This window comes from Myotis myotis, unplaced genomic scaffold, assembly GCF_014108235.1.
Source record: "Myotis myotis isolate mMyoMyo1 unplaced genomic scaffold, mMyoMyo1.p scaffold_m19_p_13, whole genome shotgun sequence".
NCBI classification, from domain to species: domain Eukaryota; kingdom Metazoa; phylum Chordata; class Mammalia; order Chiroptera; family Vespertilionidae; genus Myotis; species Myotis myotis.
In genome coordinates, this window is record NW_023416317.1 from 21,999,944 (window position 1) to 22,024,867 (window position 24,924).

The following is a 24,924-nucleotide window of genomic DNA, read 5'->3' on the forward strand; positions in this document are numbered from 1 at the left end:
GGGTTTTGTTGTGAAGATTAGATGAGATCATGTTTATCAATGTGCTCTGTGCGGGCAAGGTAGAAAATGACATTGTGAGTACTCAGGGTCACCAACAAATCATGCTAGTCTGGCCCCAGCGGATGTGACCCTTTTTGCAAGGCTCTTCTAGTAGTAGGAGAATATCATTGCTATACCCCCGGTTGCACGTAGTTGTACGTAGTTGGTGGTGGCCTCACCATGTTGCAGAGCACTTTGGTGTGCGTATAGCTAGCTAGCTGCATTTGTCTCCAGCGCACAGACATGTGTGCGACCTGTGACGAGGGCAGTATTCTATGCACTGGATACTAAAGCTGTATTGGTCCAGTTGGCAACAGTTAAGCTAGCTGGCTATACCTGTTTGTTCAGCCAGGGAGTCCAAGAAGCCCCAACAGCAGTGTAAGACTGTCAACAAACAGCAGGAAGTATACTCTTTCTCCTTGAAACCTCTCTCCTGCTTCTCAGCACCAGCCTCTGCCTTTAGTCCTGTGCTGGACCTTGTCTTCTCATCTTGGAGCCACATAGCCAATAGCAAGGGCAGACCAGTGACAGCAGGTTGCTGTATAGCCAGGAGGCCTTCTCATTAGAACTACAAGTTCATCTAGTGCCTGGCAGGGAGAGTGAATCTTCATCAGTGTAAGTTCTTCATCAGTGACCCTGGATGGCCTGGTACTCTTACAACGGCTTCCACCGCAGTCTCTCCTCATTCTTCTCTGCCAGCATAGCATTTGGTGCCATGAAGAGCTGGGCTTGAGTCCCAGCTGTAGCACCGTGTATCCTTGAACAAGTCCCTTAAGCCTTCTGAGCATCTGTTTCATCCTCCATAAAATGAAGGTAATGGTGCTCATTTCAGGTTAAAGTGCCAGACCCATCCCTGACAGGAGCTTGGTAAACACCAGGCCAATGACGGGTACCTAGGAGGAAAGACTCAGAGCAGCTCCTCTTCCCTAAGAGCACTTTGGGCAAATGAGACCATGGCAGTAATGCCATGAGCTTGCCAGCAGCAGAGCTGCATCTGGGCAGGAGTGTGCCAACCAGATGTCCACTCAAGCTGTCAGGTAGAGCTTGGTTTCAGACCAGGCTCGTGACTCCCAGGAGATGTTTTGGGGGGACTTCACAGACTGAAGTTCCCTGCAGAACAGGAGATGTCCACATTGCCTGAGGAACCAGACATTGCTTTCTTTGCTTATGTTTAGGTTCTAAGTAGGACTTAATTACAAAAAATAGTTTTGCCAGAAGTTTGAGAACCACTACTTCAGAACAGTAGCACAATGTTCTTTCTGTGGTAGTTTAACAACTTGTTACAGGACTCCCAAAATGTTAGCACACTTTGACTCAGTTATTCATTAGGCCGAAATCCTGCCAACTTGGGGATAAAGATGTTCATCACAGTGTCTGTTGATACCAGCAGAATGTGGGAAATGTTTTCATTAATCAGAATAATGAATGTGTAAATGATGATACAGCCACTGATAGAATGGAATATTACATAGTCATAGAAAAATGCTTTAACTTTTTGACATGGAAGGATGCTAAGCAGGATACAAGATTATATAAAGTAGTCCCCCCTTATTTGTGGTTTCATTTTCTGAAGTTTTGGTTATCCATGGCTAGCCACGGTCTGAAAATATTAAATGGAAAATTCCAGAAATAGACAGTTCATAAGTTTTAAATTGCATGCCATTCTGAGTAGTGTGATGAAATCTCACTGTCCCTCTCTGTCCTGCCCCGGATGTGAATCATCTCTTTGTCCAGCATATCCACAATATTTATGCATCTCAGCTATAAGATTAACTGTCATGGTAGCACAGTGCTTGTGTTCAAGTAACCCTTATTTTATTTAATTATGGCCCCTAAGCATAAGGGTAGTGATGTTGGCAATGCAGATATGCCAGAGAGAAGCTGTGAAGTGTGTGTATGTATAGTACATACACACTGTAGTACTATAGTACAATTTCAGCTATGTAAGGGGAAAGGTGCCTACACAATGTTTATATACTACATCTAAAAATGTTTATGTATTACATCTGATAGTTTATGTATTGAGAGGGATTAATAAAAATAAAGCCAAAAGGGACATACGTAATACTTTCAACAATAAAAATTGATTAAAAAAATAAATAAAGCCAAGGATGGGAGAGTTGCCATTGCACATGCAGAAAAGGGGACAGGAGAAGTTCTTTTTTAAAAATATATATATATTTTTATTGATTTCAGAGAGGAAGGGAGAGATAGATAGATAGAAACATCAATGATGAAAGAGGATCATTGATCGGCTGCCTTCTGCACGCCCCACACTGGGGATGGAGCCTGCAACCAGGCATGTGCTCTGACCGGGAATCAAACCGTGACCTCCTGGTTCATAGGTCGTCGCTCAACCACTGAGCCATGCTGGCTGGAGAAGCACATTTAATTGCTATACTTATGTTCTTGAATTTCTTCACATGCCTGTATCACTTCATAAAAAGGAAAAGAAACAAAATTACCATTATGCAAACCAAGTCATAAAATATACTTTGCTGAGGTGGAGGAGTCTCAGCTGAGCCCTCTAATGACTTTGAAACCCAGACAGGAACTGTGATGGTATCAATTCTAGTTCTGTCCAACCAACTTGAGCTTAGACTGGCCCTTGAAAATGGGAAGTGTTCTGGGAGCACTTCCTTCAGGGACCGAAATAGATGGGACGAAAACTCCCAGCACGAGTTTAATTTGTCTCCTCCTTGAGTGCAGCTGTTCTCACCCCACTTTTGGTCCCATTCCTCTTGCCTCTCAGTGTGTTCAGAAGCCTGTTCCGGTGATGGATGTTGGAAATTGCCCTGGGTACTGAGTCTATCTTAATTCTATTTTTTTCTCACAAAAAATTGCTTCTGCATCATAGGCCAGTCAGAGCTCCTTCTAGAGCCTGCAGTGTTGATCTGAGCAGCTCAGGTTTAGGGAAAAAACACTTCACTGAGAGAGAATTATGTTTTCTAAACCTGGGCTCATAAGCTCAGGGCCCCCGTCTGATCTTTGCATTTCTTCTTTCTCCCAGTGAGGTACTCAGGAATAGGCTGGAGTATTAGAGCTGGGGATTGTTTCCTGACTTCTGAGTCAGTGAGGTTTGGGGGATTAGAGTGCAAAGTGTGTATGGGATGAGAGCCAAGTCTATAAACATGTGACCTTCATCTCCAAAGGAGCCTTTTCTTTCTTCCCTGGGTGACCTCTGACAGGAATTTGGCCCAAGAGTAGCTGGAGAGTTCCATGTTAATATTTTTGGCTTGTAGCCACTTCCACAGAATTTGAACAACTATTTTGCCTTTGGGGACCTCACCAAACAGACCTGTGGCCAAAGCCATGTGCCCTCCAAAGTTTGTGTTGGCCCTGCTTGAGGAACTGAGAGTAACTTCAGGAAGCTACTCTCAAGATGCCTTCTCCTATTCTTGTGGCTCGAAGCCACAGCAGCCCAAGGATGTCCCTGTGTTATGGGGTGAGAGCAAGCCGCATCCTTCCTGAGTCAGGCAGCTGACTGTAAGCTGGGGCTGGCACTTTGGGCTCTTGTTGCAGCAGCGGCATGATGTTAATGTGCTGCCATTTGAATGCCACTTGTACCAGAGCTATGCTAGGTGTTTTATATGTGTTATTTTGCTTTATCCTTAACCATGTTACAAATGAGAAAATCAAGGCTTAGAGAATTTAAACAACTTGTTCGCTGTCCCAGAGCTAAGCCAAAAGCTGAGATTTAAAGCTGGGAATTTTGCCTAAGCCTTTTCTCTCAACTTTTCCTCTCTATATTCCTGAGGATTTGCCCTAGTGGAGTTTCTTATCATTTTTCTAATAAATGATACAGAAAGCACATCTTGGCCAGGTTTGTTGGAGCTGGACTTGTCTCTCGACCACCTGTCACATTTCAGGCACTGTCTGTGCCCTTGCCAGTACATTAGTGTTCGGCCCTCGCTGAAAGCCTGCGAGGTTGGTGTCAGAGCGGAGGGAGAGTGATCGGTAACTATATAAATTGCTGAGATGGTGCTGACAGGACTCAAATTGTAAACCATGCTTTTGTTTGCTGGCTGTTGACACTTCAGGGGCATGTAGGACAAGGGACCTGAAACGAGAAAGTTGTAACCAATAACTCCATCAGTGAGTACAGATGGAGAGAGATACGGAGAGGTATGCAGGCAGGTCATACATCCTTGGGAAGGCATGTAGCTGGAAACCAGACTAGCTCCGAGGCTTGCTCCCTGTCTCTCGCCTGCCCATTCCAGTTCCCTCCCCCTACCCCCACCCCCAGGTCAACGTTGGCTTCACCTGGGGCCTACCATGTGGAGAAGCTGGTGACCCCTCCTTCCTGCCGCACTCAGGGGCATCTCAGGAGACTGGGCTAGAAAGAGTGGTGGTATAACTCTGCCCTTCTTTTCCAGGCTGTGAATTTTTCAAGGAATATAAGGATCGGGATTACATGGCTGAAGGGCTCATTTTTAACTGGAAGCAGGTATGAACAATAATATTTGTCAACTTGGGTCTTCCCCCCTCCCATGCATTTGCAGTTGTTTGTTATTTCATTACAAAAATAAAGCCTCGCTTCCCGCTGTGAAGCCCTGCACCTCTGTGGAAAGGTTCCCCTGTGGGCACCTTCTCTTCCACACCTGCCCCCCACCTCACAGGGCACAGGACACGTAGGGAATGTGATGACATTTAAAATGGGTCATCCTGCCACAGAAAGGTGTCCAAACAGCGTGGTCCTGTCCCAGGGGTGGCCACCCCCTTGCCCCCAGAATTGGCAGCGGCTGGGGTTGGGGTGCTGAGGGGGAGGGGTGGCAGGTCCCTGGCTGTTCGGTGGCCCCCTTTCTCTGGAGGTACAGGCGCTGCCTCCAGGGCTGGGACTGGGGAACAGGAGCGAGGGTCACTCACTCAGAACCTGGCCGGCCAAGAGCGAGTCACAGGGACAGGTCCCAGGGCATAGCTGTGCCCACTCACACGCCAGGCAGCACATGAGGTGCCTTGGCATGGAGCAGACGGGGTGGAGACAGACTCGGCTCTGCCCAGATGGAGGCCATGCCCTTGGGCTGGGCAGCCACAGCCCCCGGTGGCCCCTGGGCCCTGCGTCCCACCACCAGCTGATCAGAGCTGCCTGGTTTGCACCCAGAGGGGCAGGACCTGTGCTGACATGGGCCCTGCTTTCACGGGAAGCAAGGCCCTGGCCACGGCGAGGAGCTGGGCCTGTGTGGCCCTGCCAGGCATCCTGCCGGGTCCCACCAGCACCCAGGACGGGCAGGGCCTGCCTCTAAGGGAGTCTCCTATGCCCAGGGCAGTTTTCCTGGCAGATGGGCCGACCTCTCGCAAGACGCCTGGCAGTCAACCCAGCAGGGGCTGGTGGCAGAGACAACACAAAAGTAAAAGAACCTTCCTAAACCCCTGCTTCGGAATGGGGCGGGCAAGAGCTGCTCCTCGTGCAGGGCCTCCCTCCTGACCCACGCAGTGGGCCATGCTCCTGGCCACCGGGGCAAGGAAGGCGCTGGCCCCAAGGAGCCCGAGCTGACCTCAGGACCTGGAAGGCCGAGGAGGCGGCTTTCCCGGTCAGCAGGACTGGGTCCTGACTGTTCTCGCATGCCCTCTGTGCTGACTATGTAGAAACAGGAGGAGGGGGGCAGGTGAGGGGTGAAGACCACCCTCAGGGTGCGGCCCCTCGAGGTGCTACCGGTCGGCCACCAGCCTCATGAGCAGCTGGTCAGACCAGGTGGTGCTGAGGGCCGGAGCCAGGTGCTCCCCCGGGGCCCCAGGCGTTCCACGTACCTCCACGGCCTCCGTCACCTGGTTGACAGAGCATGGGGCCCTGGAAGGTGCAGCTCAGCCTGCGCAGCGTGGCCCCCAGCGCCTGCAGAGCCTGGGCCCCTCGATCTTGCAGTGGAACGGGGCCGCACTGAGTTGATGACCACGAGGCGCGCTCTCCCCTGCGACAGCAGCAGGGGCACCTTCCTCCTCACGCACTCCAGCCACGTGCCCACGTCAGGCATGTCCTCCATAAAGATGTGGTCACCAAAGTTTATCTTCACCACGTTGCCCGGAGCATCTGTCCGCAGATGCCGCTGCTGCGCGATGAGCTGCTGCAGGCGCCTGTCAGGGAACACATCCTCTGTGCACACATACCCGGCCCTGGCCATCAGGCCTCCCAGCTGCCACTGGAGCTGCACGGCCAGGCAGAGCTGCAGCACCAGCTGGGTCTTCCCTGCCGAGCTGCTGCCAGCCAGCTCAGTGATGCTGCCCAGGGGCAGGCCTCCGCAGAGCAGCCCATCCAGCACCGGGCAGCCCAGGCTCAGGTGCTGGTGCTGCTCAGGGCAGCGTCCCTTCTGCCGGTGCAGGTCCTATGCTGTGCAGAGGCTGCCTCTCCACAGGTGCGAGCTGACGGTCCTCAGCAGGTGCTGCACGTCGGGCCGAGAGGCCGGTCAGCCACCGCAGGTCTGGTCCAGAAAAGTGCAAAACCTCCTTCGTGGATTTCATTTGGGCTTTCTTCATTGCAGCGATAATTCTGGGATTCGGGTCCAACTGAGCCAAATCCATTTTTCAGGGTGTTAACCACAAAGACGAACAGTTTCCCAGGGACACAGATTCTATGCGTGAGCATCAGTCAGACCACCCAGTGGCCCCTTTGCTACAGGTCAGCCAGCCCAAGTTGGAGACAGCACTTGGCAGGGACCCCACAGGGCAAGGCTAAGGCAACACCTGTTGGAGCCACCGTCTGGTAACAGAAACTCAAATGGAGTGTCTTTTGTATCCTCCACCTTAATTTCCCTTGAATGCATTTCCATGGGGAATCTGGCTGGGCAGCAAAGGACGTGTGGTGTCCTCACATGGCTGGACAGGGAGACGATCTTCAGAATCCTGGAGCCCTGAGGACAAGGACAGGCGGGAAGAGTGACCACCCCAAACATCGCCTCCAGGGCAAAGAGCACCTCTCACCCCACAGCTCCTGGACTGCTGCCATCACCCCAGCCGGGGCTGGGCTGTGCCGCCTGCTCCAGACCCTTGCGTGAGAGCTCCACCATTCACCTTCAACTTGGGTCTTATGTTTCTTTGTACAGGGAAACTATGGAGAACAGCTAACTATCTTTTTGGCGAAAACAAGTAATTTTCTTCTCTTCCCTAAATGAGTCTCATTTTTTTCTCTCCTTCTTGTATGTACATGTTTACATTCACATCATATATACTTTCCTTTTCCCCTTTAATTTCTCCCTTTCTGTAAAGGTGTTTTCAGGGACAAAATAGGAAAAGTCCTTCCTCTTTGCTCTGCCATCTGTGTCAAGAGTTGGACCAGCATCTGTTCCTTCCCCAGTCGGTGGGAGCAGGCCACAAGAGCCTGCTGGAGGCTGAACACAGGTCGATCACATCTGTCTCAGCGGTAAACAGTCGAGCTGCCAACCAAAAAGCTCCACTCAGCTGCAATATCCGGTCCCTTTCACTTTAAGCTCTTACTTCCAGGGTAGCACAGGCATCTGGCTCAGAGCGGGCAAACACTATGGAGGGACATCCTGGCTGCCTGTGGTAGCCACAGCTTCAGGGCCACAACTTGCCCTGTCACTAGGACTTCTCCTCATGGCCAGTCCAAACCTCACGTGTCTTTTTCTGTCCCCAGGACTACGTCGATGCCCCATTGAGCATCCCCGAATTCCTGACTTGCTCTCTGAACATTGACTGGAGCCAGTATCAGGTGAGGGCCTGACTCGAGCAGGGCAGAACAAGGGAAGGGGCCAAGGGGACACTTGGTGCCAGTCCCTCATGCAGATACCTGAAGGCTGGCTGGTGCCCTCTAACTTGCACTGCCTAGGAAAGGAGGAACTGCTCATCTCCTTACTCTCTCTCCAGATTTGCTCTTGGCCCAGAAAATCTAAGCTTTCTGAACGTGACTCACACATTTGTGTCCACCAGGGGGTTCTGTTCCAGAGGACCTCGTTGTGTCTGCTTTCCAGCTCTGGACTTCAGTAATTTTTTTCATTTTTCCTTTTAAATGTGTGTTCTGCCAGAGGAAGTGCAGAGCTGTCTGACCTCATTTGATTATAAAAACTTGAAAATTATTTCCATTGTGCTCCTCTCTGTAACCGGCTACCATGGAAGAGGCCCCGGTCTTACTGGCTGGATCCATCTGTCTACTGTGTTTTGTCTGTACAAGTCCAAAGGCGTCAGCAGTTCCTTGCCACTTGCTTCAGCCAGGACAAGTAGCCTCGTTTTCCCTGTCTGTTCCCTCGGCCTGCTGACACACTGCTTTCAGGATTTGGCTCAGTGTCCATTCCAGGAGGACTTCCCTGATGTCCTCTCCCTCGCACCTGGAGGGTCACATACCTGTATCCACATTCCCATTGACTCCTAGGCATAGTTATCATGGAATTTTCCACTGAACTGTGGTCACTGGTTTGGAGATCTGCTTCCCCATCTCCAGTAGACTGAGCTCCAGGAGGATGGGGAAGCCACCGCCTGTGCATCCCCTGCACAGAACCTAGAGCTGGAAAGGCCGAGCCAGTGAACACCTCAGAAAGCTCCTGTCTCCCTCCTCTCTCCCTCCACCCCCAGGTCTGACGTTTCCCATCCAGCCCTGAGGTCTCTCAGAGAGGCCAGCACACCTCTTAGGCAGCTGTGTGCTCCCATATGATCTTGCACTGTTTTCCTGGTAGCAGGTGGTATGTCAAGGTAGAGGTTGTGCTTTTATCTTATACATCCAGTCCCTAATCACAAAGCAGATGTTCCATGATTTGAGTGAATGAGAGAGGTGTCAGGCCTTCTCTGTGCAGGTGTTTCTACAAGGCCGTGTTAGGAACGACAGCAGGCCAGTGTTTGTTGTGCCCCAGAAGCCTGGAGAAGGAACAGGTTGGGGGGCCCTGCTGCCTGGTCTCAAGTCCCAGACTACCTGGGCAGAGTGAGTGGCCAAAGAAACCTGCAGGCTTCCTTCTTAATTTATTATATGCAGAGGTCTCAAGTAGGCCCTACCCCAAGCCACACTTATTCTCCCTTCAGGCACATCTTTCTCCTTATGTGGGTACAAACTAGACCTGATAAACTGCTTTCTCATCAAGTAAGGTGCAACTGTAGGGGTTCGATATGTTGACACTGCCAAGGATGTTTGTTTCTCTAGAAAGGAGTCGTGTGTGTGTGTGAGGAGGAGTTCTGCTGAGTAGATAGAAGCCCTGGATCTAGGCCCCGCTTGCTCAGCCTTTCTCGCAAGGCTCTGTGGCCTTGAGCAAGTGTCCTCAGTTCTCTCTGACAGTGGAGTTAACTCCTATTTCAGCATTGTGGCGAGGTTCAAATATGATCACTGTGAGAGAGTGTCCTCTTAACTGAAATGCCAGACTGATTTTTGTGATAATAATTAAGAACTAGGCTACTTACTAGCTTGCTAGCTCAAGGGAGTGAACACTAATAACGTTCCAGGCACAAAAGTAGAAGGGCAGGGCTTCCTCTCAGGATTCCAGCCTCCCCAGTTGCTCAACTGGTTGGTCTCATGGGCTTCCTGCCATCCTCCTCTTTAGCCAGGTGTGGTTTCTGGCCTCTCAGCCCCTTCACATGGGGGTCCAGGACTCCCCATTACTCCTCATCTCATTCATTATTCACTCATTAGCCCACTGCCCGGTTACCCAGGCCAGGCCTCTTGGTGATCTGCATCTGCATCACCTTTTGCAAGTATCCCTCTGGGCAGCCATCTCAAACTCAAGCTGGACAAACTGGCCACAGCCTACAGTGCTGCCAGACCTTCCACCACTTACCTAGATGCTCACACTTGAAAATTGGGTGCTTTTCTCCCCCCATGCCCATTGCCATATCCGATCAATTCTTAAATCTCTGTTCCTGGTGAAACTCTCCAGTTCTTCTTGCCTCCCTCGCTTAGCCTAGTCCAGGCCACTGTCATCGCAGAGAATCTCATGTCTGAATGTGGGGCGCATTGAAGATTAACTGGAAACAGTGAATGTAAAGCACTTGAATAGGACCTCACAGATAGCAATACTCAAATCACGGAGCAAGGTCTTCATAGTCATCCCCTGTCCTAAAACCCACCAATGATTTTATTTATTTATTGATTTCAGAGAGGAAGGGAGAGGTAGAAAGAGATAGAAACATCAATGATGAGAGAGAATCATTGATTGGCTGCTGCTTGCACACCTCACAATGGGGATCCAGCCCACAACCCGGGCATGTGCTCAACCACTGAGCCACGCAAGCCAGGCGCCCACCACTGACTTTAGTCCAGGACCCTTATGTGGCCCACCAGCTGCCGTGTCCCAGCCTTGTTCTTGTGGATGGCCATCCTCTCCTCCAGCCACACTGGCTTCTTTTAGCCCCTGAGGGAAGAGTTTTTCCAGGTTTGCACATGCTGTCCTCTCTGCCAGAAACAATCATCTGCTTTCCCTCTCCTCTTATATTCATGTCACCACCTCCAAAAAGTGCTCCCTAATGCTCCCCATGGATCAGGCCAGACTCACCCCACCAACTACATGGTCCCACAGCATCCTAGAGGTCTTCTTTTCGTCAGTCCACCTGCAGCAATTCACTTGCCTTCCCTCTCCTGCAGCCCTGTGAGGGCTGAGGTCATTGTTCACCATGGTGTCCCAGGGCCAGCCCCTTAGTGGTGTCCACAAGTGGGAGAGCACTTGTGGCAAGACATGTGTGGTCTTGCCGCTCTCCATGCGACCAGATTGAATCCACAGAGGTCTGCTTTTTCTTTCTGTGCCCTAAGACCCCTTCCAGTGTCTGCTTCTCAAGCTAGCCCCTGACCCTGAATAGTCCCTAAAGCACTAAGCCTTGGAGATGCAGAGATGCCAAAATGGTCTGTCCTTGCTGGGCTCAATGTAGGAGAAGAGGCAACAAAATAACCATCACCTGCATGATAGAGGCATTGACCAGTGGCCACAGAAGAAGACTGTAGAGATGGTGAGCTTTCCAGTCATGGGGAGGAGTACTACAGGCATCAAAACATAAGACGCCTGGTGCTCACCTCCACACTCAGAGACTTCATGGATCATGTCGGATAAGAGTCAGGTTGGCCTAGATTTTAGTGCATTTCCCAGGTCTATCTCACATCCTGCAATCTCCTCAAACTTTTGTATCTTTGGTATTGTAGGAAAAGTCCCTGCAGTGTAGCATGCGACTAAGAATGTGAACTTCGAAGTCTGGCAGGGCTGGGTTCATGCCCCAGCTCAGTTTAGCTCTGTGACCTTGAACCTCTACCAACCCATCGCCCCAGCCTATGGTTCCTCTCCCAACACTGAGCTCATTGTGAATTTGCTGCCTCTCCCTGGTTGTCAGTGTCCCCTTTGAATAACCACCTGGTTCTGGTCCTTGTTCGGTCCTGCCCACTCTTTGCTGCTGCAGTCTTCCCCCAGCCCACCTGACTTCCCTGGGCTTTGTGCTACATAGCTCCTGCCTCCTGCTCCTGCTCTTCCTCACACTTCGAGAATCACAGCTCTGAGAAAATCTGTTGGCAGTGGTGTGTCTGACACGCTTGAGCCAGATGAGTGGAGACCCTGTGCTCCTGCGGGTAATGGCTTTATTAGTGCAGCACTGTCTCTGGAGCTGCTGAAAGTGGGTCAGAACTCGCCAGGGGCCCTGGGAGGGTCACGTAAATGAGCCTGTTTTAAATTCCTGGGAAAACCATTCCAATTACAGGTGCCGTGTTCACCCTCCCCCCGGGAAGCACGCTCTCACTGGCATATTCGCCCTCTGCACAGCCCTGGAACATGGATAAGTGGTTGTGTTGAGAGGCTTCCCCACCTGGGGGAAGAGGCTGCAAAACTGGGTCAAGCCCCTCCATGGAGTTCCAGATCAGAGTGGACTGTTTCTAAGAGCATCTGGTCTAGACCTCTTGGGCTAGAACAGAGGTCCCAGTCTCTTTACAGCTTTTGCCTGTTTTTCATCTCCCACCTCATGGGCTTCCTGTTTTTAAAAGATTCTGTCTGCCTAACAGACTGCATTTATTATTCATCAAAAGACAGGGTATGCAGTGAATAGCAGTAAAAGCAAATGAAACATGGTTGATGAGAAGCTTGATATTTTCCTTGGTTTCTGTGATGTGTTAGCAAATGAAGGAATGATTCTTTCTGTTTAGCAACAGTGGCCACCAGCTCAAGGCTCTTTGTTTCCTTCTGTTAGTTCCCTGGAGAGCCATGTGGGAGCCCAGGGCTTAGAGGAGGCCACTGGATGACTGCTGCTGTGGGTGTGGGGCTGTGGGCTGCCCAGGCCTCTGCATGGCTTCCCCTTTCTCACCGTCGTCAGTAAGGGGGACCCGTGGGGTGAGGGTGCAGGGAAAGGTGGAAGGAGTTTTCAGAATGGGGAATGAAGTCTGGTTATCGGGATTTGGGACCATGAGTATTTATTGCCCCAGAATAACTCTTAGCATTTTATTTTTTTTGAAAACTTCAAATTCTCAGTCTGTGTTAAATATCTATTCTTAGGCCCCTTTTATCTTTCTTCCCCTACAGAGCTGGGACCTGGTGCAACAAACACAAAACTACCTGAAACTGCTGCTTTCCATAATTAACAGCGACGGTGAGTCTGCCTCTGAGCCCTCCGCCATTGGATCCCCTGGCTGTTCCCAGGTCATGACATTGAGAATGTGTGTTTGCTGAGGCCACACAAGTATATTTTGCTCTATGGTAGAAGGACTTGGGGATTCCCTTGTCCATTGGCAGCCTTATTCCATGTCCTTAAAACCCTAGAAAACAAAATTATGAACCACACACAGGATGTTTCTGCACTGTGCCGCCAGCTGACCTTTGAGCATCAGTGTTTGGTTGGGGGCCAGAATGGCCTTTTTTAATTCAGAAAGATGAGAGAAGATCAGTCCTGGCTTCTTATTGGGCACATGCAAAAGCCCTTAGAGGACCAGTCTAGTTGGCTGTTTTGATTGGATGTCTCTGGAGCAGCTGACTCTTCTCAATGTCAATCAAGAATTCTAAAAAAGGACACATATGTAATACCCTTTGTAATACTTTAAGCAATAAAAAAAAAATGGAAAAGAAAATATAATTGGCTCAGACCATGTTTGCAGAGGGAAAAAAAAAAAAAGAATTCTGGCCCTAGCTGGTTTGGCTCAGTGTATAGAGCAGGGGTCCTCAAACTCCGGCCCGCGGGCCACATGCAAATACAAATATTGTATTTGTTCCCGTTTTGTTTTTTTACTTCAAAATAAGATATGTGCAGTGTGCATAGGAATTTGTTCATAGTTTTTTTTTAAACTATAGTCCGGCCCTCCAACGGTCTGAGGGACAGTGAACTGGCCCCCTGTTTAAAAAGTTTGAGGACCCCTGGTATAGAGCATCGGCCTGTGGACTGAAGGGTGCTGGGTTCAATTCTGGTCAAGGGCGCATGCCTGGGTTGCGAGCTTGATCCCCAGTGTGGGGTGTGCAGGAGGCAGCTGATCCATGATTCTCTCACATCATTGATGTTTCTATCATTCTCTCCTTCTCCCTTCCTCTCTGAATTCAATAAAAATATATTTAAAAAATAATAGTAATTCTGTGGGTTTGCACTGGCTTGAACAAGTAGAAATATATCAGCTTACATAACCAACCAGGCCCAAGAGCAGAGCCAGGTGCCTAATACCACAGAGAACCTCTCTTTACTTTTCATACCCATTGTCTAATTAGCTTCATGGCCCGCAACCATTCCAGACTTGTTTCCTGCCATTTTAACTTCCCCAGAAGAAAGAGACTGCTTCTGTCCCAAAGCGCATGCTCAGTGGCCCAGTTGGGGTCAAGTGCCCATCTCTGAACCAGTTACTGTGGCCAGGTTTGCAGGAGTCATTCCTGTCCCTGGAGCTAGGCAGTGGTTCTCTGTCTGGGGCTGTACTGCCCCTCAGGGTGGTATTGGAAAGTTGGGTGTTTTAGGAACTAGGAAAGGGCCATTAGCATTTGGCGGGTGTTAGCCACGGATCCTAAAAGTTCTTGGGACATTGAATTGTTTTCCCCTAAAATATCTGTACTACCCTCCCTGAGAAATGCTGGGCGGTGACATGCAGGTCAGCCCCACCTAAATGACCTGGGCAGAGCGACTGTCCAGGCATCACTGCTCCCCTAAAAGTACCCTGAGAACCTGTAGCAGGAGAAAGAAGAGGTGTTGCAGACAGATGGGTGCCCACCACCCACCCCTTTGTGGGACTAGACTGGAGAATCTTGGGGAGGAAGAGGAAGACCATGGGTAGCCTGGTTCTCACACCAGGCCAAGGGTATGATACGTTTCCTTCTCATCAGCTATGTTTGCTTCTCTTCTGGGCTTCTGTTCTTTGGTTCCTGAGTAGATGACAGCGGGCTGCTGGTACACTGTATCTCAGGCTGGGATCGGACCCCCCTCTTCATCTCTCTTCTGCGCCTTTCCTTGTGGGCTGTGAGTATGGATGGGATGGGATGGGATGGGCTGGGCAGGGAGCGTTTTGAGGCCCCTGCTACGATCTACCCTTTGGGAGTGTTAGGACTGTCGCAGGAAGTAGAGAAGATTTGGAGTAAGGCGTCATGATTAACCCTTTCTCTGGGCCTGTTGGCAGCCTTGTCACTGGGTTTGTAGTTGTGGTTCAGCCCCTGGAACAAGGAGGGGCCTTTGTCACGGGAAGGCATCTTTCTGATCTTGGCACGTCTCCCTGGTCTCTCCAGGATGGGCTCATCCACACATCCCTGAAGCCTGCTGAGGTCCTCTACCTAACGGTGGCCTATGACTGGTTCCTCTTTGGGTAAGTCTTTGGGGAATGTCAGGTTTTGGGTGGGGACAGTGCCTTGAGAACTGTGCTTCTGTGTGTCCATGGGTGTGGTGGCTTCTGGGATAGTGTTGGAAGTGAGGACACTCCCACCCTCTTGAGAAAGACTGAAAGGTGCAGGTCAGTCCCACCTGAGGCTGGTGTCAAAGCCACAGTCCCTGTGATTTGGGTCCCCCTTTGCCCTCCTGCCTCAGCACTGCTGTCTTTGACCTCCTTGCCTTTTTGTTGCAGGCACATGTTGGTAGATCGGCTCAGCAAAGGCGAGGAGGTGGGTACTACTCACACTCTGCGAGCACATGCCAGGGCTCTGAGCGCTTGGGCTCTTTGACCATAAGAGGGACAGGATGGCAGTCTGTTTGGTATCCACACTTTAGGGGCAGTTGCTTTCCCACTGTGTGCTGGGATTCGGCAGCATGACAGGAAAGCATCGGCACAGTAGCCCCATTCTAAACTTCTGCACTGGGAGATACCCTTGCCCACACCCCCCGTGACCGGGTAGCAGCTCTTTTCCCCTTCCTTCTGCTGCACTCAGCTCTGTAACCAATTTACAAGTCATTTTCTGTGCCCCTCATCCTTCAGCTAAAACTCAGATGCTCTTCCCTATCCCCTACTATCATCACTTTCACTCAGCAACTTTTAAGCCCCAGGGCCGTCCATGCCCTACTCCTCACCACCAGCCCAGCCCCAGACCAGGCATGGCCAGCTGGGCTCCAGGGCCTGCTTCCTGTCTGAGGGGTCGTCCCTTTTTCCTCCTCATCTCTGCCCTCACCATACCCCATCTGTTTTGCTGTTCACAGTATTTGCCTTTTTGAGTATCATTGTTCTCCTCACACACAGATTTAGAGTCAGACCTGAGTTTGAATCCGAGTTGTCCCACTTATTTCCTGGGTGACCTTGGGTGATGTGAATAACCTTGAGTCTCTTGCAGTCGTCATGCTCCCTCACAAAGAGAATGAGTTCATATGCCCAGCGTGGGAGCCGTCACGCAGTGTTAGCTTTTTCTCCTGTCCCCTGTCCCCCCCTTAGAATTCTGAAGCATCTTTCTCACTCTCCTGAGGCTGCCTTCTTTTCCAGGCATCTTATCTTGTGCCTCCTTCTTTTGTTCCTTTCTCATAGCTGCTGCTTGCCCCTTCCTAATCTCTTCCTCCAAGCACTTATCGCATCTGCCAGGGCTGCAGAGCTCATAAGCCAGCTCCTGAGAGGCCTCTGTGAACTCTGTTAGAGGCATTGACTTTGGCATTGAAATCGGCAGGTAAAACCCCTCTGCAGTCTTGTTTTAGACTCACTGGCGCTCCAGGACATTCTGCCCTCCATGCCATCTCCTGCACCCCCAAAGCAGGCCAGATTCTGCCTTCAGAGACTCCACAGAAGATGGGGCTAAGGCCTGTGGGGTCTGGATTTAAATCCTGCCATGTCTCAGCATATACAAAAGGTCTTCTCAGCTGGGAGGGTTGGTCTTGAGGGTGTGGGCTTTTCTCTTACCCTCACCGGACACTCAAGCCATTGATACTTTTCGCTGCAGCAGCCCCTCAAGATGAGGGGCTCTCCACGGCCTGGGGCCTCCTCTTCATCTTTTTGTGGGAGGATGAGGGAGATGGTGGGTGAGATGAGGGAAGGGGCAGCTGCTATCTTTGAGACAGAAAGATGCAGGGCAGCATTTTATATGTAACCGTTCGAATGTCTGCAGTTTTTATAATTCATAACCCTTGTTGAGGGTGCCTGGGAGGTGAGGTAAGAAGAGTTTCCATTTGTCCAGTAGGTTGCTCAGTAGGGGGCTGTTGTGCCGGGGGCAGGTGCTGGCGAGTTTGTGACAACCAGCCCATTGGTGTTGCCTGCGTGTTAACTCAGAGGGGTCCCCTCTGAGTCCCTGAGGGTCACACTCATCCCTGCCCAGTCTTCTCTAACTGAGGCCTCCCCTCTGCCCTTCCCCACCCCATTCCCACCCTTCTGGCCAGGCCCATTCGTAACCTTACCCATCAATTATTTTAAGACACCTCTGTTTACTATGCAGCACCCGGGCAAACACAAATCCAGCTTGTATATTTGGCAGAGTAGACTTGACATTATCTTTTAAAAAAATGAAGGAAGGCACTGATGCTTTAAAAAATAAAAACAAAAAACAGAGGCCTATTAAATAGCACTCTGTTCATCTCCCCCGTCTTTGAGATTTGCAGCACATTAGCATATTAAAGACTAAAAGTCTTTGGTGAAAACACCTATTTAATATTATGTAACACAACATTTTCATACTGACCTGATGTTCCCTCTTTTTTCTTTGAGAAGATCATATGGGGCTCTGGGATACCATGAGGGGTACATGGACTACACTTTCCAGAATCACTGGGGAGTTTAAAAACGGCAAAGACTGCCTTGTGTGCATTTAATGGCGGTCCATCTGACTGCAGGGATGGCAAACCTTTTGAGCTCGGCGTGTCAGCATTTTGAAAAACCCTAACTTAACTCTGGTGCCGTGTCACATATAGAAATTTTTTGATATTTGCAACCATAGTAAAACAAAGACTTATATTTTTGATATTTATTTTATATATTTAAATGCCATTTAACAAAGAAAAATCAACCAAAAAAATGAGTTCGCGTGTCCCCTTGACACACGTGTCATAGGTTCGCCATCACTGGACTAGGGTGATGGCTGGAGGAGAGAGGTCAGTGGGGATAGGTCAGCAGCCTTCTCCTGTCTGCCCACCTCAGACGTAGACCTGCCTCTCACAACTCCTGAGCAGTATAGGCTCTGGGCTAGACAGTGGCTGTCTTTCACCCCTGGTTCTCCTGAATCACTATTTCTGGGCGTCCCCCCTACCAAATCTGATTCCTTTCCCTTCTGTTGTGTTCCTTAATTGGTGTTCATTTAATCTCCTTGACTCAAAGTAATCTGTCCCAGCTGTCCTCTGTTAGCCTTTCTCCCTGGGGTTCTTAGGGAGAGGCAGAGAGGGGAAGCTGCTGTGCTCTTCGTCCTTTTCAGTAGCTTGAGAACATGCATGTTGAATTTGAAGAGTATGAAAATCCATGGCTTACCTTCTTGCAGTCCTGTCCTCCCTCACCCCAGTCTAAGTGCATTTGCCTAGCCTAAGCCCTCTCTACCACCCGTACCATTTACAGACCAGAATATCCATCAGGGTCCTTAACAGGGCTGCCATCCAGCAGGGGGCTGACTAGGGGGGCTGGCTGCCCACTCCTGGGCATTCTGCCCCCTAGATTCTTCTCTGGAGAAGGCTGTGTTTTCATGGGTACTGCTTTTTGTTTCTTCAGATTTTCTTCTTCTGCTTCAATTTTTTGAAGCATATCATCTCTGAGGAGTTCTCTTCTCTGAAGACACAGAGGTAAGAAGCCTGCTCTCTCACACTGGAGCCAGGGTACTCTGGAAAGAGCCCCTGCCCTGCTTCCCTGCATGCTTGGTAGCTGGCCTTCCCAGCCTTCTCTCTTGAGGCCAGGGGAGGGATCCCTGGCGGAGAGGCTCTTCTGAGGTATAACTGAGGTCAGCCTGCACTTACCCTGTCCGAAAGGCCTGGGGACAGACGAGTGGTTCTGAGAGCTCGGAGAACAAGGTGATTCGCTGTAGGAAAAGCCAGCCCAAGGACAGGAGGACTTCAACTGCCCACACCCAGCCAAAGCAGCCAGTTCTCCTGCCTGAGAGGACTGTTGCCTTCCCTGGGCTACTGCAAGGCATGTCTGCGCCACTCACTGTGCAACCCACTCACTGTGCAGCCCATCACTGCCCGCAGAGTCTGCTCCCAGCCTGGCAATTGCCTTAGGACCCCTGTGAGAGTTGGTGGCTTTTCTGAGTTCCCTTGCCTTCCAAATCCAAGCTCCCCGTGTGTTTGGCCAGACTTGAATTCTTAAGGGGCCAAACTGACAGGGAGGAGGTAGGCTTTGCCTGAAGTGGGTCTGGTATTTTGCAACACAGTAGGTAGACCTGACTCCATGAGTTGCCTTGGTGGGTTGGAGTTTCTTTCCCAGGTAGGCTGCATGTGGGGGAGGGGACAAAGGAGACCCCAGGCCAATCGGAATTCACCATTCTGCGTACTGTTTACAGGAGGAAAAGTTTGCCAGCCCGGGATTCAGGCTTTACCCTGGAAGATATCTGCATGCTGAGTGAGTCACAGGCCCCAGCAGATTTCCCTTCCTCTGTGCATCTTTCTCAGTATAGACCACATACGAATTGTTTGTTCTAGAAACGACTTTCTCCATTTATATGGTATGAAAGAAGTGGGGGACTTGTAGTGGGAGAAGATAATGTGGTGAACTGATGGCATTGGCGTCTTTCAGGACGAAAGGACCGTGGCAGCACCACCAGCCTTGGCAGTGACTTCTCTCTGGTCATGGAGAGCTCCCCAGGAGCCGCTGGGAGCTTCACCTATGAGGCCATAGAGCTGGTCCCTGCAGGAGCACAGACTCAAGCAGCTTGGTGAGGGGCCAGGCTGGAACTAAGCTTGCTCACAGCTGTGGCCCAGGGTCACCAGCTCCAGGGAGTCCCAGGAACAAAGGGGCCCATGACAGTAGGACTAAGAGCACAGCTCCATGCCCTGCTGTCTCTTCTGGGCCTTGGAGGCCAGCCATCTGGTTGGTGAGGGGCACTGCCTGTGGTGGCCCAGGAGCATAAAGGGAGAAGCGACGGGGCTGGGTGAGGGAAAGCTGAATGTTAAAGGACTCTCTGGAGGAGCTCCCTTGTATTATTTGCCTGGGAAGTGGGCGGGGGATGGGGGGAGGAGTTTAGAAAAAAGAAGAAAACATGTGAGCACAAAATGATGATTGGGAATTGGGGAGTTGTTTGAGTCAACTCCTTTGAGAATCTGATGACTTTCTCCTTAGACAAATGGCTCAAAATTTTGTATAACATTTGGAGGGAGAGGCCTTTACTGAACTTAGTTAAGGATCTGTTTTGTAACATGTGCTCTATGGCCAGTTGGCATTAATTGGATGCCAAAGTTCTTCTGTGATGACCCTGCTCTTGCTGCCCATGCCGAGCCTAAGGGAGTACTGATGTATGCCCACTCCCCTGTGGCATTTTCCCACTGGAATTAAAGACTGGGCTCTGAGATTTGGTGAAAGTAGGCCAAGGGCTTGCCTAGGGCAGCTCCTTGGCCAACAGCCCTACTCTTTCCACTGCAGGAGGAAGAGCCACTCATCCTCTCCACAGAGTGTGCTCTGGAACCGGCCACAGCCCTCGGAGGACCGCCTGCCTTCCCATCAGGGGCTGATAGAAGCCAGGTCTTCCAGCTCCTCCTCCTCGAACCATTCTGACAACTTTTTCAGGATAGGTAGCAGTCCTTTGGAGGTCCCCAAAACCAGGTGAGGAGCTCCAGAGCCTCTAATGGAGGAGGTGGCTAGCCCTCCCCTGTTAATAAGGTTGGAGAGTAGGGTTCTAGCACCTGAGGTGGTGCCTCGGATGCAGTCTTAAGACAGGGTTCCTGGCATGCAGCCTGGTGGGCGATATACCTAGGAGGCTAGGGGGAATTGACAAGCTTGGAGACCAACTCACTGTCTGAAGGATGGGTTAATGTTTGGGTACAGAGCAAGAGCTGTTTTGCAGAGTGGCTTAAGACTCCTTTCCAGAACCCTGGCAGATGGGGAATTCAGAAGGCGTCGTGGTTGTGATGAGATGGGCAGAGAGTCGGGGCTGCCTTTACCTGTTGCCTCTGGCAGGTCTCGGCCCACTACCCCACCCCCTTCCCTATGGACCTCACATTCTCATAGAAGAGATGATCCTGAGTCTCCTCTGGCTCTCACATTCTGTCTGAATTGGTAGAGCAATGAGGAGAACAGATCATAGGGAGCAAGCTAGATGTGCGAGGCTGGGGCGAACTTCAGGAGACTGCATACCTAGAATGGGAGCCGCTCAGCCATGATGGACAGGTGTGGCTGGATTTGCTGCAGGAATGATGTCTCCTAGATCAGATTAAAGCTGAGCATGGGCAGGGCTTAGGTTTGAGGGATGGTCTGACACTTGGGGAAAGCATTTCTGAGCTGACTCCATACCTCTTTTTCCATGTCATATCCCAGGGAAAGAATTCTGTCAATTGCTTTGTTTTCTAAAGCCTTAAGAATGTCTGACCCTTCTGGAGAAAACAAAGCAGTGTGGGACTTAGGAGGTCCTTAATAAATTCTAGGGAGAAATGGGCATTTCAGAAATAGCTTAAGTGTTGCCCTGTCAGTGTGGCTCAGTGGTTGAGTGTTGACCTATGAATCAGGAGGTCATGGTTTGATTCCTGGTCAGGACACATGCCCGGGTTGCAGGCTTAATCCCCAGTAGGGAGTGTGCAGGAGGCAGCCAATCAATGATTCTCATCGTTGGTGTTTCTATCTTTCTCTCCCTTCCTCTCTGAAATAAATAAATATGTATATTTACAAAAAGAAAAATCAATCATTAAATAAACTTTAGAAAATAAAAAATAACAAAGGAGAGTAAGCATTGAAGTCCACCCTGGATTGGAGCCTAATCTGCCTAGTTTAGGCCTGTATATCAAGGAGGAAATGAGCCCTGAAGTCACAAGCATATTTACAAGGAAAAACCCAAAACTTCTGGAACTCTCCTCATCACCATCCTCTGGTTTTTCTCTGTGGGCAAAAGCAGGTGATGGGGAAGAGCCCCTCCCCACGCAGGCAGAGCAGATGAGTAGTAGAGCTCCAGATGGCACTGTTCAGATGGGTCGTATGCACTCACCTCTGAAGGTGACCCCTTCAGCTGGGAGCACTAACATGTCTGCCTGTGCTGTAGCTGAATCTATTAAACAGACCACAACCTCTCTGCCCGCACGGGAGAGTTTGTGGAGGGTGCTGAGCAAGCGTACCTGTGCTTGTTCACACTCTCTATGTACACCCACTGCCCACCTTTGCCTGCATGCCCAGGCTTCCTGGGGCAGGTCCAGAGCTGCTGCAGCTCTGTGTGACCCTCCTTGTTTGGGACTGGAGTTCTTGCTCATCACCTCCACCTTTTTTCTGTCCAGCAGCATTGCTGGACAGTTGGAAAGGGAACAGAAAGATTGCTCTTGACCTCTGAGGCCCTGCCCTGGTCTTTTTTTTTTTTAAGAATATATTTTTCTTAATTTCAGAGAGGAAGGGAGAGGGAGAGAGAGAGAGAAACATCAATGATGAGAATCATTGATTGGCTGCCTCCTGCACGCCCCCTACTGGGGATCGAGCCAGCAACCCAGGCATGTGCCCTTGCTCGGAATCAAACCCAGGACCCTTCAGTCCACAGGCCCACGCTCTATTCACTGAGCCAAACCAGCTAGGGCTCTGCCCTGGTCTTAACTGTCCAGCTGCTGGGGGCACCCCTGCTGGGGCAGCAATCCATCACCTCTTCCTACACTTAGCTTTTTATTTTTCCCTTCTTCCTGCCCATTGAGCCTACTTTCAAATTTTGGATTGTTTCCCTGAGTCTCAATGGTGGTTCTCTGCTTGATTGGGTGACTCAGAATCAAATGGCCAGTCCAGGATAACAACCAAGGCCCCTCCCTCAAAGGCTGAGAAGGGTTGGAATGTCCTCTGGCTTCTCAGCCCTGTGTGCGAGGGCCTGGTTGAAGCTGGGACAGCTGGACCTAAGTGGGACAGAAAGGCGTGAGGTGGGCTGCTGTGAGGTGTTTGGTGACTCTGCTGGGCTATTCTGGGAATGCCCACTTGGAGTCTGCCTGGACTGGCCAGGCGACAAGGTTCTGGGTTTGATGCCTATTTGCCAGAGGTTTTGAAATACTAGATTATTCAGATTTGGAGCATTCTAATTATGTATTTCCATTAACATTAAAATTAATTTAGTCTCTTTTATCTTAAAGTGCCTGAGGGATTCTGTCATTAGCTGCCCTGCCTCTCTTAGGTAACAACAGCCAATCAGCTTTTTAATGCAGTAGAGGAACTGTATGGAAAGAAACCCTTTAGTAAAGCTATCTGTGGCAGCCAAAATTCCTCTCATAATGTGAATTCTCTGGGTTTCGTGTGCCCCAAATTCCACAGTATATCTCTTTTAAAGCAGGACTTCCCTATAAAAGGAATTGGTAACGCTTTGTTCAAAGTGAAGAAGTAGGTGTCAGGTTGGGAAGAAACTTCTGTGGGGGTACTTCGTACCCAGCCGTCACCCGTACCCTTCATGAGGAATCCGTGGCCTTTTTGCATTATTAGCTGCCATTGCAACAGCTTCTGATTGAGCTCCATTTTTGGACCATTGTTAAATCTCTCATTAGCTACAGGGCTGGGGGCTAGAGGCTGGGAAGAGGCAGTACCAGTGCTCCAAGCTCATATGCCCCCCAAGCCGCGGTTAGTAAGTGGCCCAGCTCCGTGTCACTTGGTCTCTGCTCCAGCAGTAGACATCGTTAGGGGTGCAGGGTTGCTAGCACAGCACTGCCCATGCCTGAGGAGGAATAGTGCTAGCACTGTGCCCAGCATGAAGCCAAGCAAAGCCTGAAGAGCATATGAACTGGGCTGAGAGTCACCCAGCAGCCTGGTTAAATAGCTAAGTAGTAACATAGGAACCAACTCTACCTCCCAGCTAGCTGCTTTTCCCCTATCCTCCACCACCTACTAACTGCTTATTATAAGCAGTGAGCTTTGTCCCAGGCTGTGTTTAATGAAGCAGAGAAACCAGATTGCTTTCTGCAATACATAGGGCTTCTATCCCATGTTTGATGCGTTTTTGCATGGGGCCACAGCTCCAGACCCAGGATGAGTGTGAGAAGCCTAAAGGCATTACCAGCTTGAGACCCTGAAGAGAAAACTTGGAGTTCTAAAAGACCTCTCTTTTGGACTGCTGCAGAAATTCAGAGGTCCCTGGTTGGGTCACATACATGTGTGTACATATGTGCTAATGGTTAAAGGCCCACATGGGAGAAAGTGATGTTCCTTTTTTCAAATGTAAGAAATCCCATTCAGCCATCTCTAAAGCCAGTTTCTCTATGAATTCAGGCCCTTGTTGAATTGAAGGATTCTTCCCGTAAGGCCCCATTGCTGGAGGCATTCACTTGGGTAGAGGCTGTGAGATCATCATCTAGAGGCTTAGGCTTTGGTGGGGGGTTGGTATGTGGATTAGGTGACACCCAGCCCCCTCAAGTAAAATATTCATTCCCTGAATGACTTCAGACATGTCACTTGATGGTTTTGGGATTCTAATTTCTCATCAGAGACTTAGGCAACTCCTAGGTCCTTCCTTCCTAGCTATGTATTTTCAAGCCTTCATCATCAGCCATCAACTCAGGTGCTTTCAGGTATAACAGAAAAACCATCTCAAATGGGTTTAAACAGTTAAGAAAAATAACGGTTCATGTGGAGAAGCACAGTGGAAAAGGCAGTCTTTGGTTCTTTCCTCTTGCCTCCTTCTATATGCTATCTTTGTCTTCTATCCAACTTCACTAGTGGTGGCCACTCACTCCTGGGACACCCTGCTTCCTTTCTCACATCCAAGGATCACATACTGACCTCTTTTCTATCCATAGATCAGAAGCTCTATGCTTTAGTCCAGTTGGAAGGTACGTGTCCATCACTAAAGCAATCCCTGAGGTCCCTACCACCCATTCATTATCAGGAAGAAAAATCAGTGTATTATGGATCTAGCATTGGCTTTGGTCAGACCTGAGTTTCACTTCTAGCTTTGTGACTTGGAAAAAATCACTTTCCTTCTGAGCTCAGGTTGTTGGGGTTTTTTTGGTTGTTTTTGTTGTTGTTGTTGTTTTTTTGTCAGTCCTTGGTATACATGGCTTCAGAGGAGAATAGGGAATTTTACATAAGTGAATTTTAGAAATAAATGAAAATTTTGCCAAACCTTGGCCTATTTCTATGTATTTTTGATGGGCAGGATCCTAAATGCATTACTGACTGCCCTGTCTTGTTTTTTTATTTTTCAGGTGTACAACCCAGTTATTATACATTTATATAAATTAAGTGGTAACCCCACTAAGTCTGACACCATATATAGTTATTATAATATTAATGACTATATTCCCTATGCTGTGCTTTACATCCCCATGACTGTTTTATAACTACCAATTTGTACTCCTCAATCCCTTCACCTTTTTCACTCATCTTCCTGTACCCCCTCCATCTGGCAACCATCAAAATGTTCCCTATATCTTTGAGTCTGTTTTTCGTCTGCTTCATTTATTTTGTTTTTTAGATTCGACATATAAGTGAAATTTTATGGCATTTGTCTTTGTCTGACTTCTTTCATTCAGCACAATACCCTCTAAGTCCATACATGTTGTTGC

The 24,924-nt window shown here is 49.7% G+C and overlaps 1 protein-coding gene and 1 pseudogene across 10 annotated transcripts in view; one reads left to right on the plus strand and one right to left on the minus strand.

Annotated features, from left to right (window-relative positions):
• The window catches only part of MTMR14 (myotubularin related protein 14), a 52,109-nt gene that overhangs the window by 14,836 nt on the left and 12,349 nt on the right, over window positions 1–24,924 (plus strand). For 8 of the 10 annotated variants that reach the window (XM_036332085.1, XM_036332080.1, XM_036332076.1 and 5 more), the window contains 10 exons: window positions 4,416–4,486; window positions 7,625–7,699; window positions 12,453–12,519; window positions 14,270–14,355; window positions 14,619–14,695; window positions 14,951–14,987; window positions 17,987–18,057; window positions 18,771–18,829; window positions 19,004–19,142; window positions 19,847–20,026. In XM_036332085.1, coding sequence (XP_036187978.1) covers window positions 4,416–4,486; window positions 7,625–7,699; window positions 12,453–12,519; window positions 14,270–14,355; window positions 14,619–14,695; window positions 14,951–14,987; window positions 17,987–18,057; window positions 18,771–18,829; window positions 19,004–19,142; window positions 19,847–20,026 — 862 coding nt within the window. The remainder of the gene's footprint in view (window positions 1–4,415; window positions 4,487–7,624; window positions 7,700–12,452; window positions 12,520–14,269; window positions 14,356–14,618; window positions 14,696–14,950; window positions 14,988–17,986; window positions 18,058–18,770; window positions 18,830–19,003; window positions 19,143–19,846; window positions 20,027–24,924) is intronic. The other 2 variants (XM_036332086.1, XM_036332078.1) reach the window with 1 other exon arrangement.
• On the minus strand, window positions 4,700–6,709 carry LOC118668562 (annotated as a pseudogene).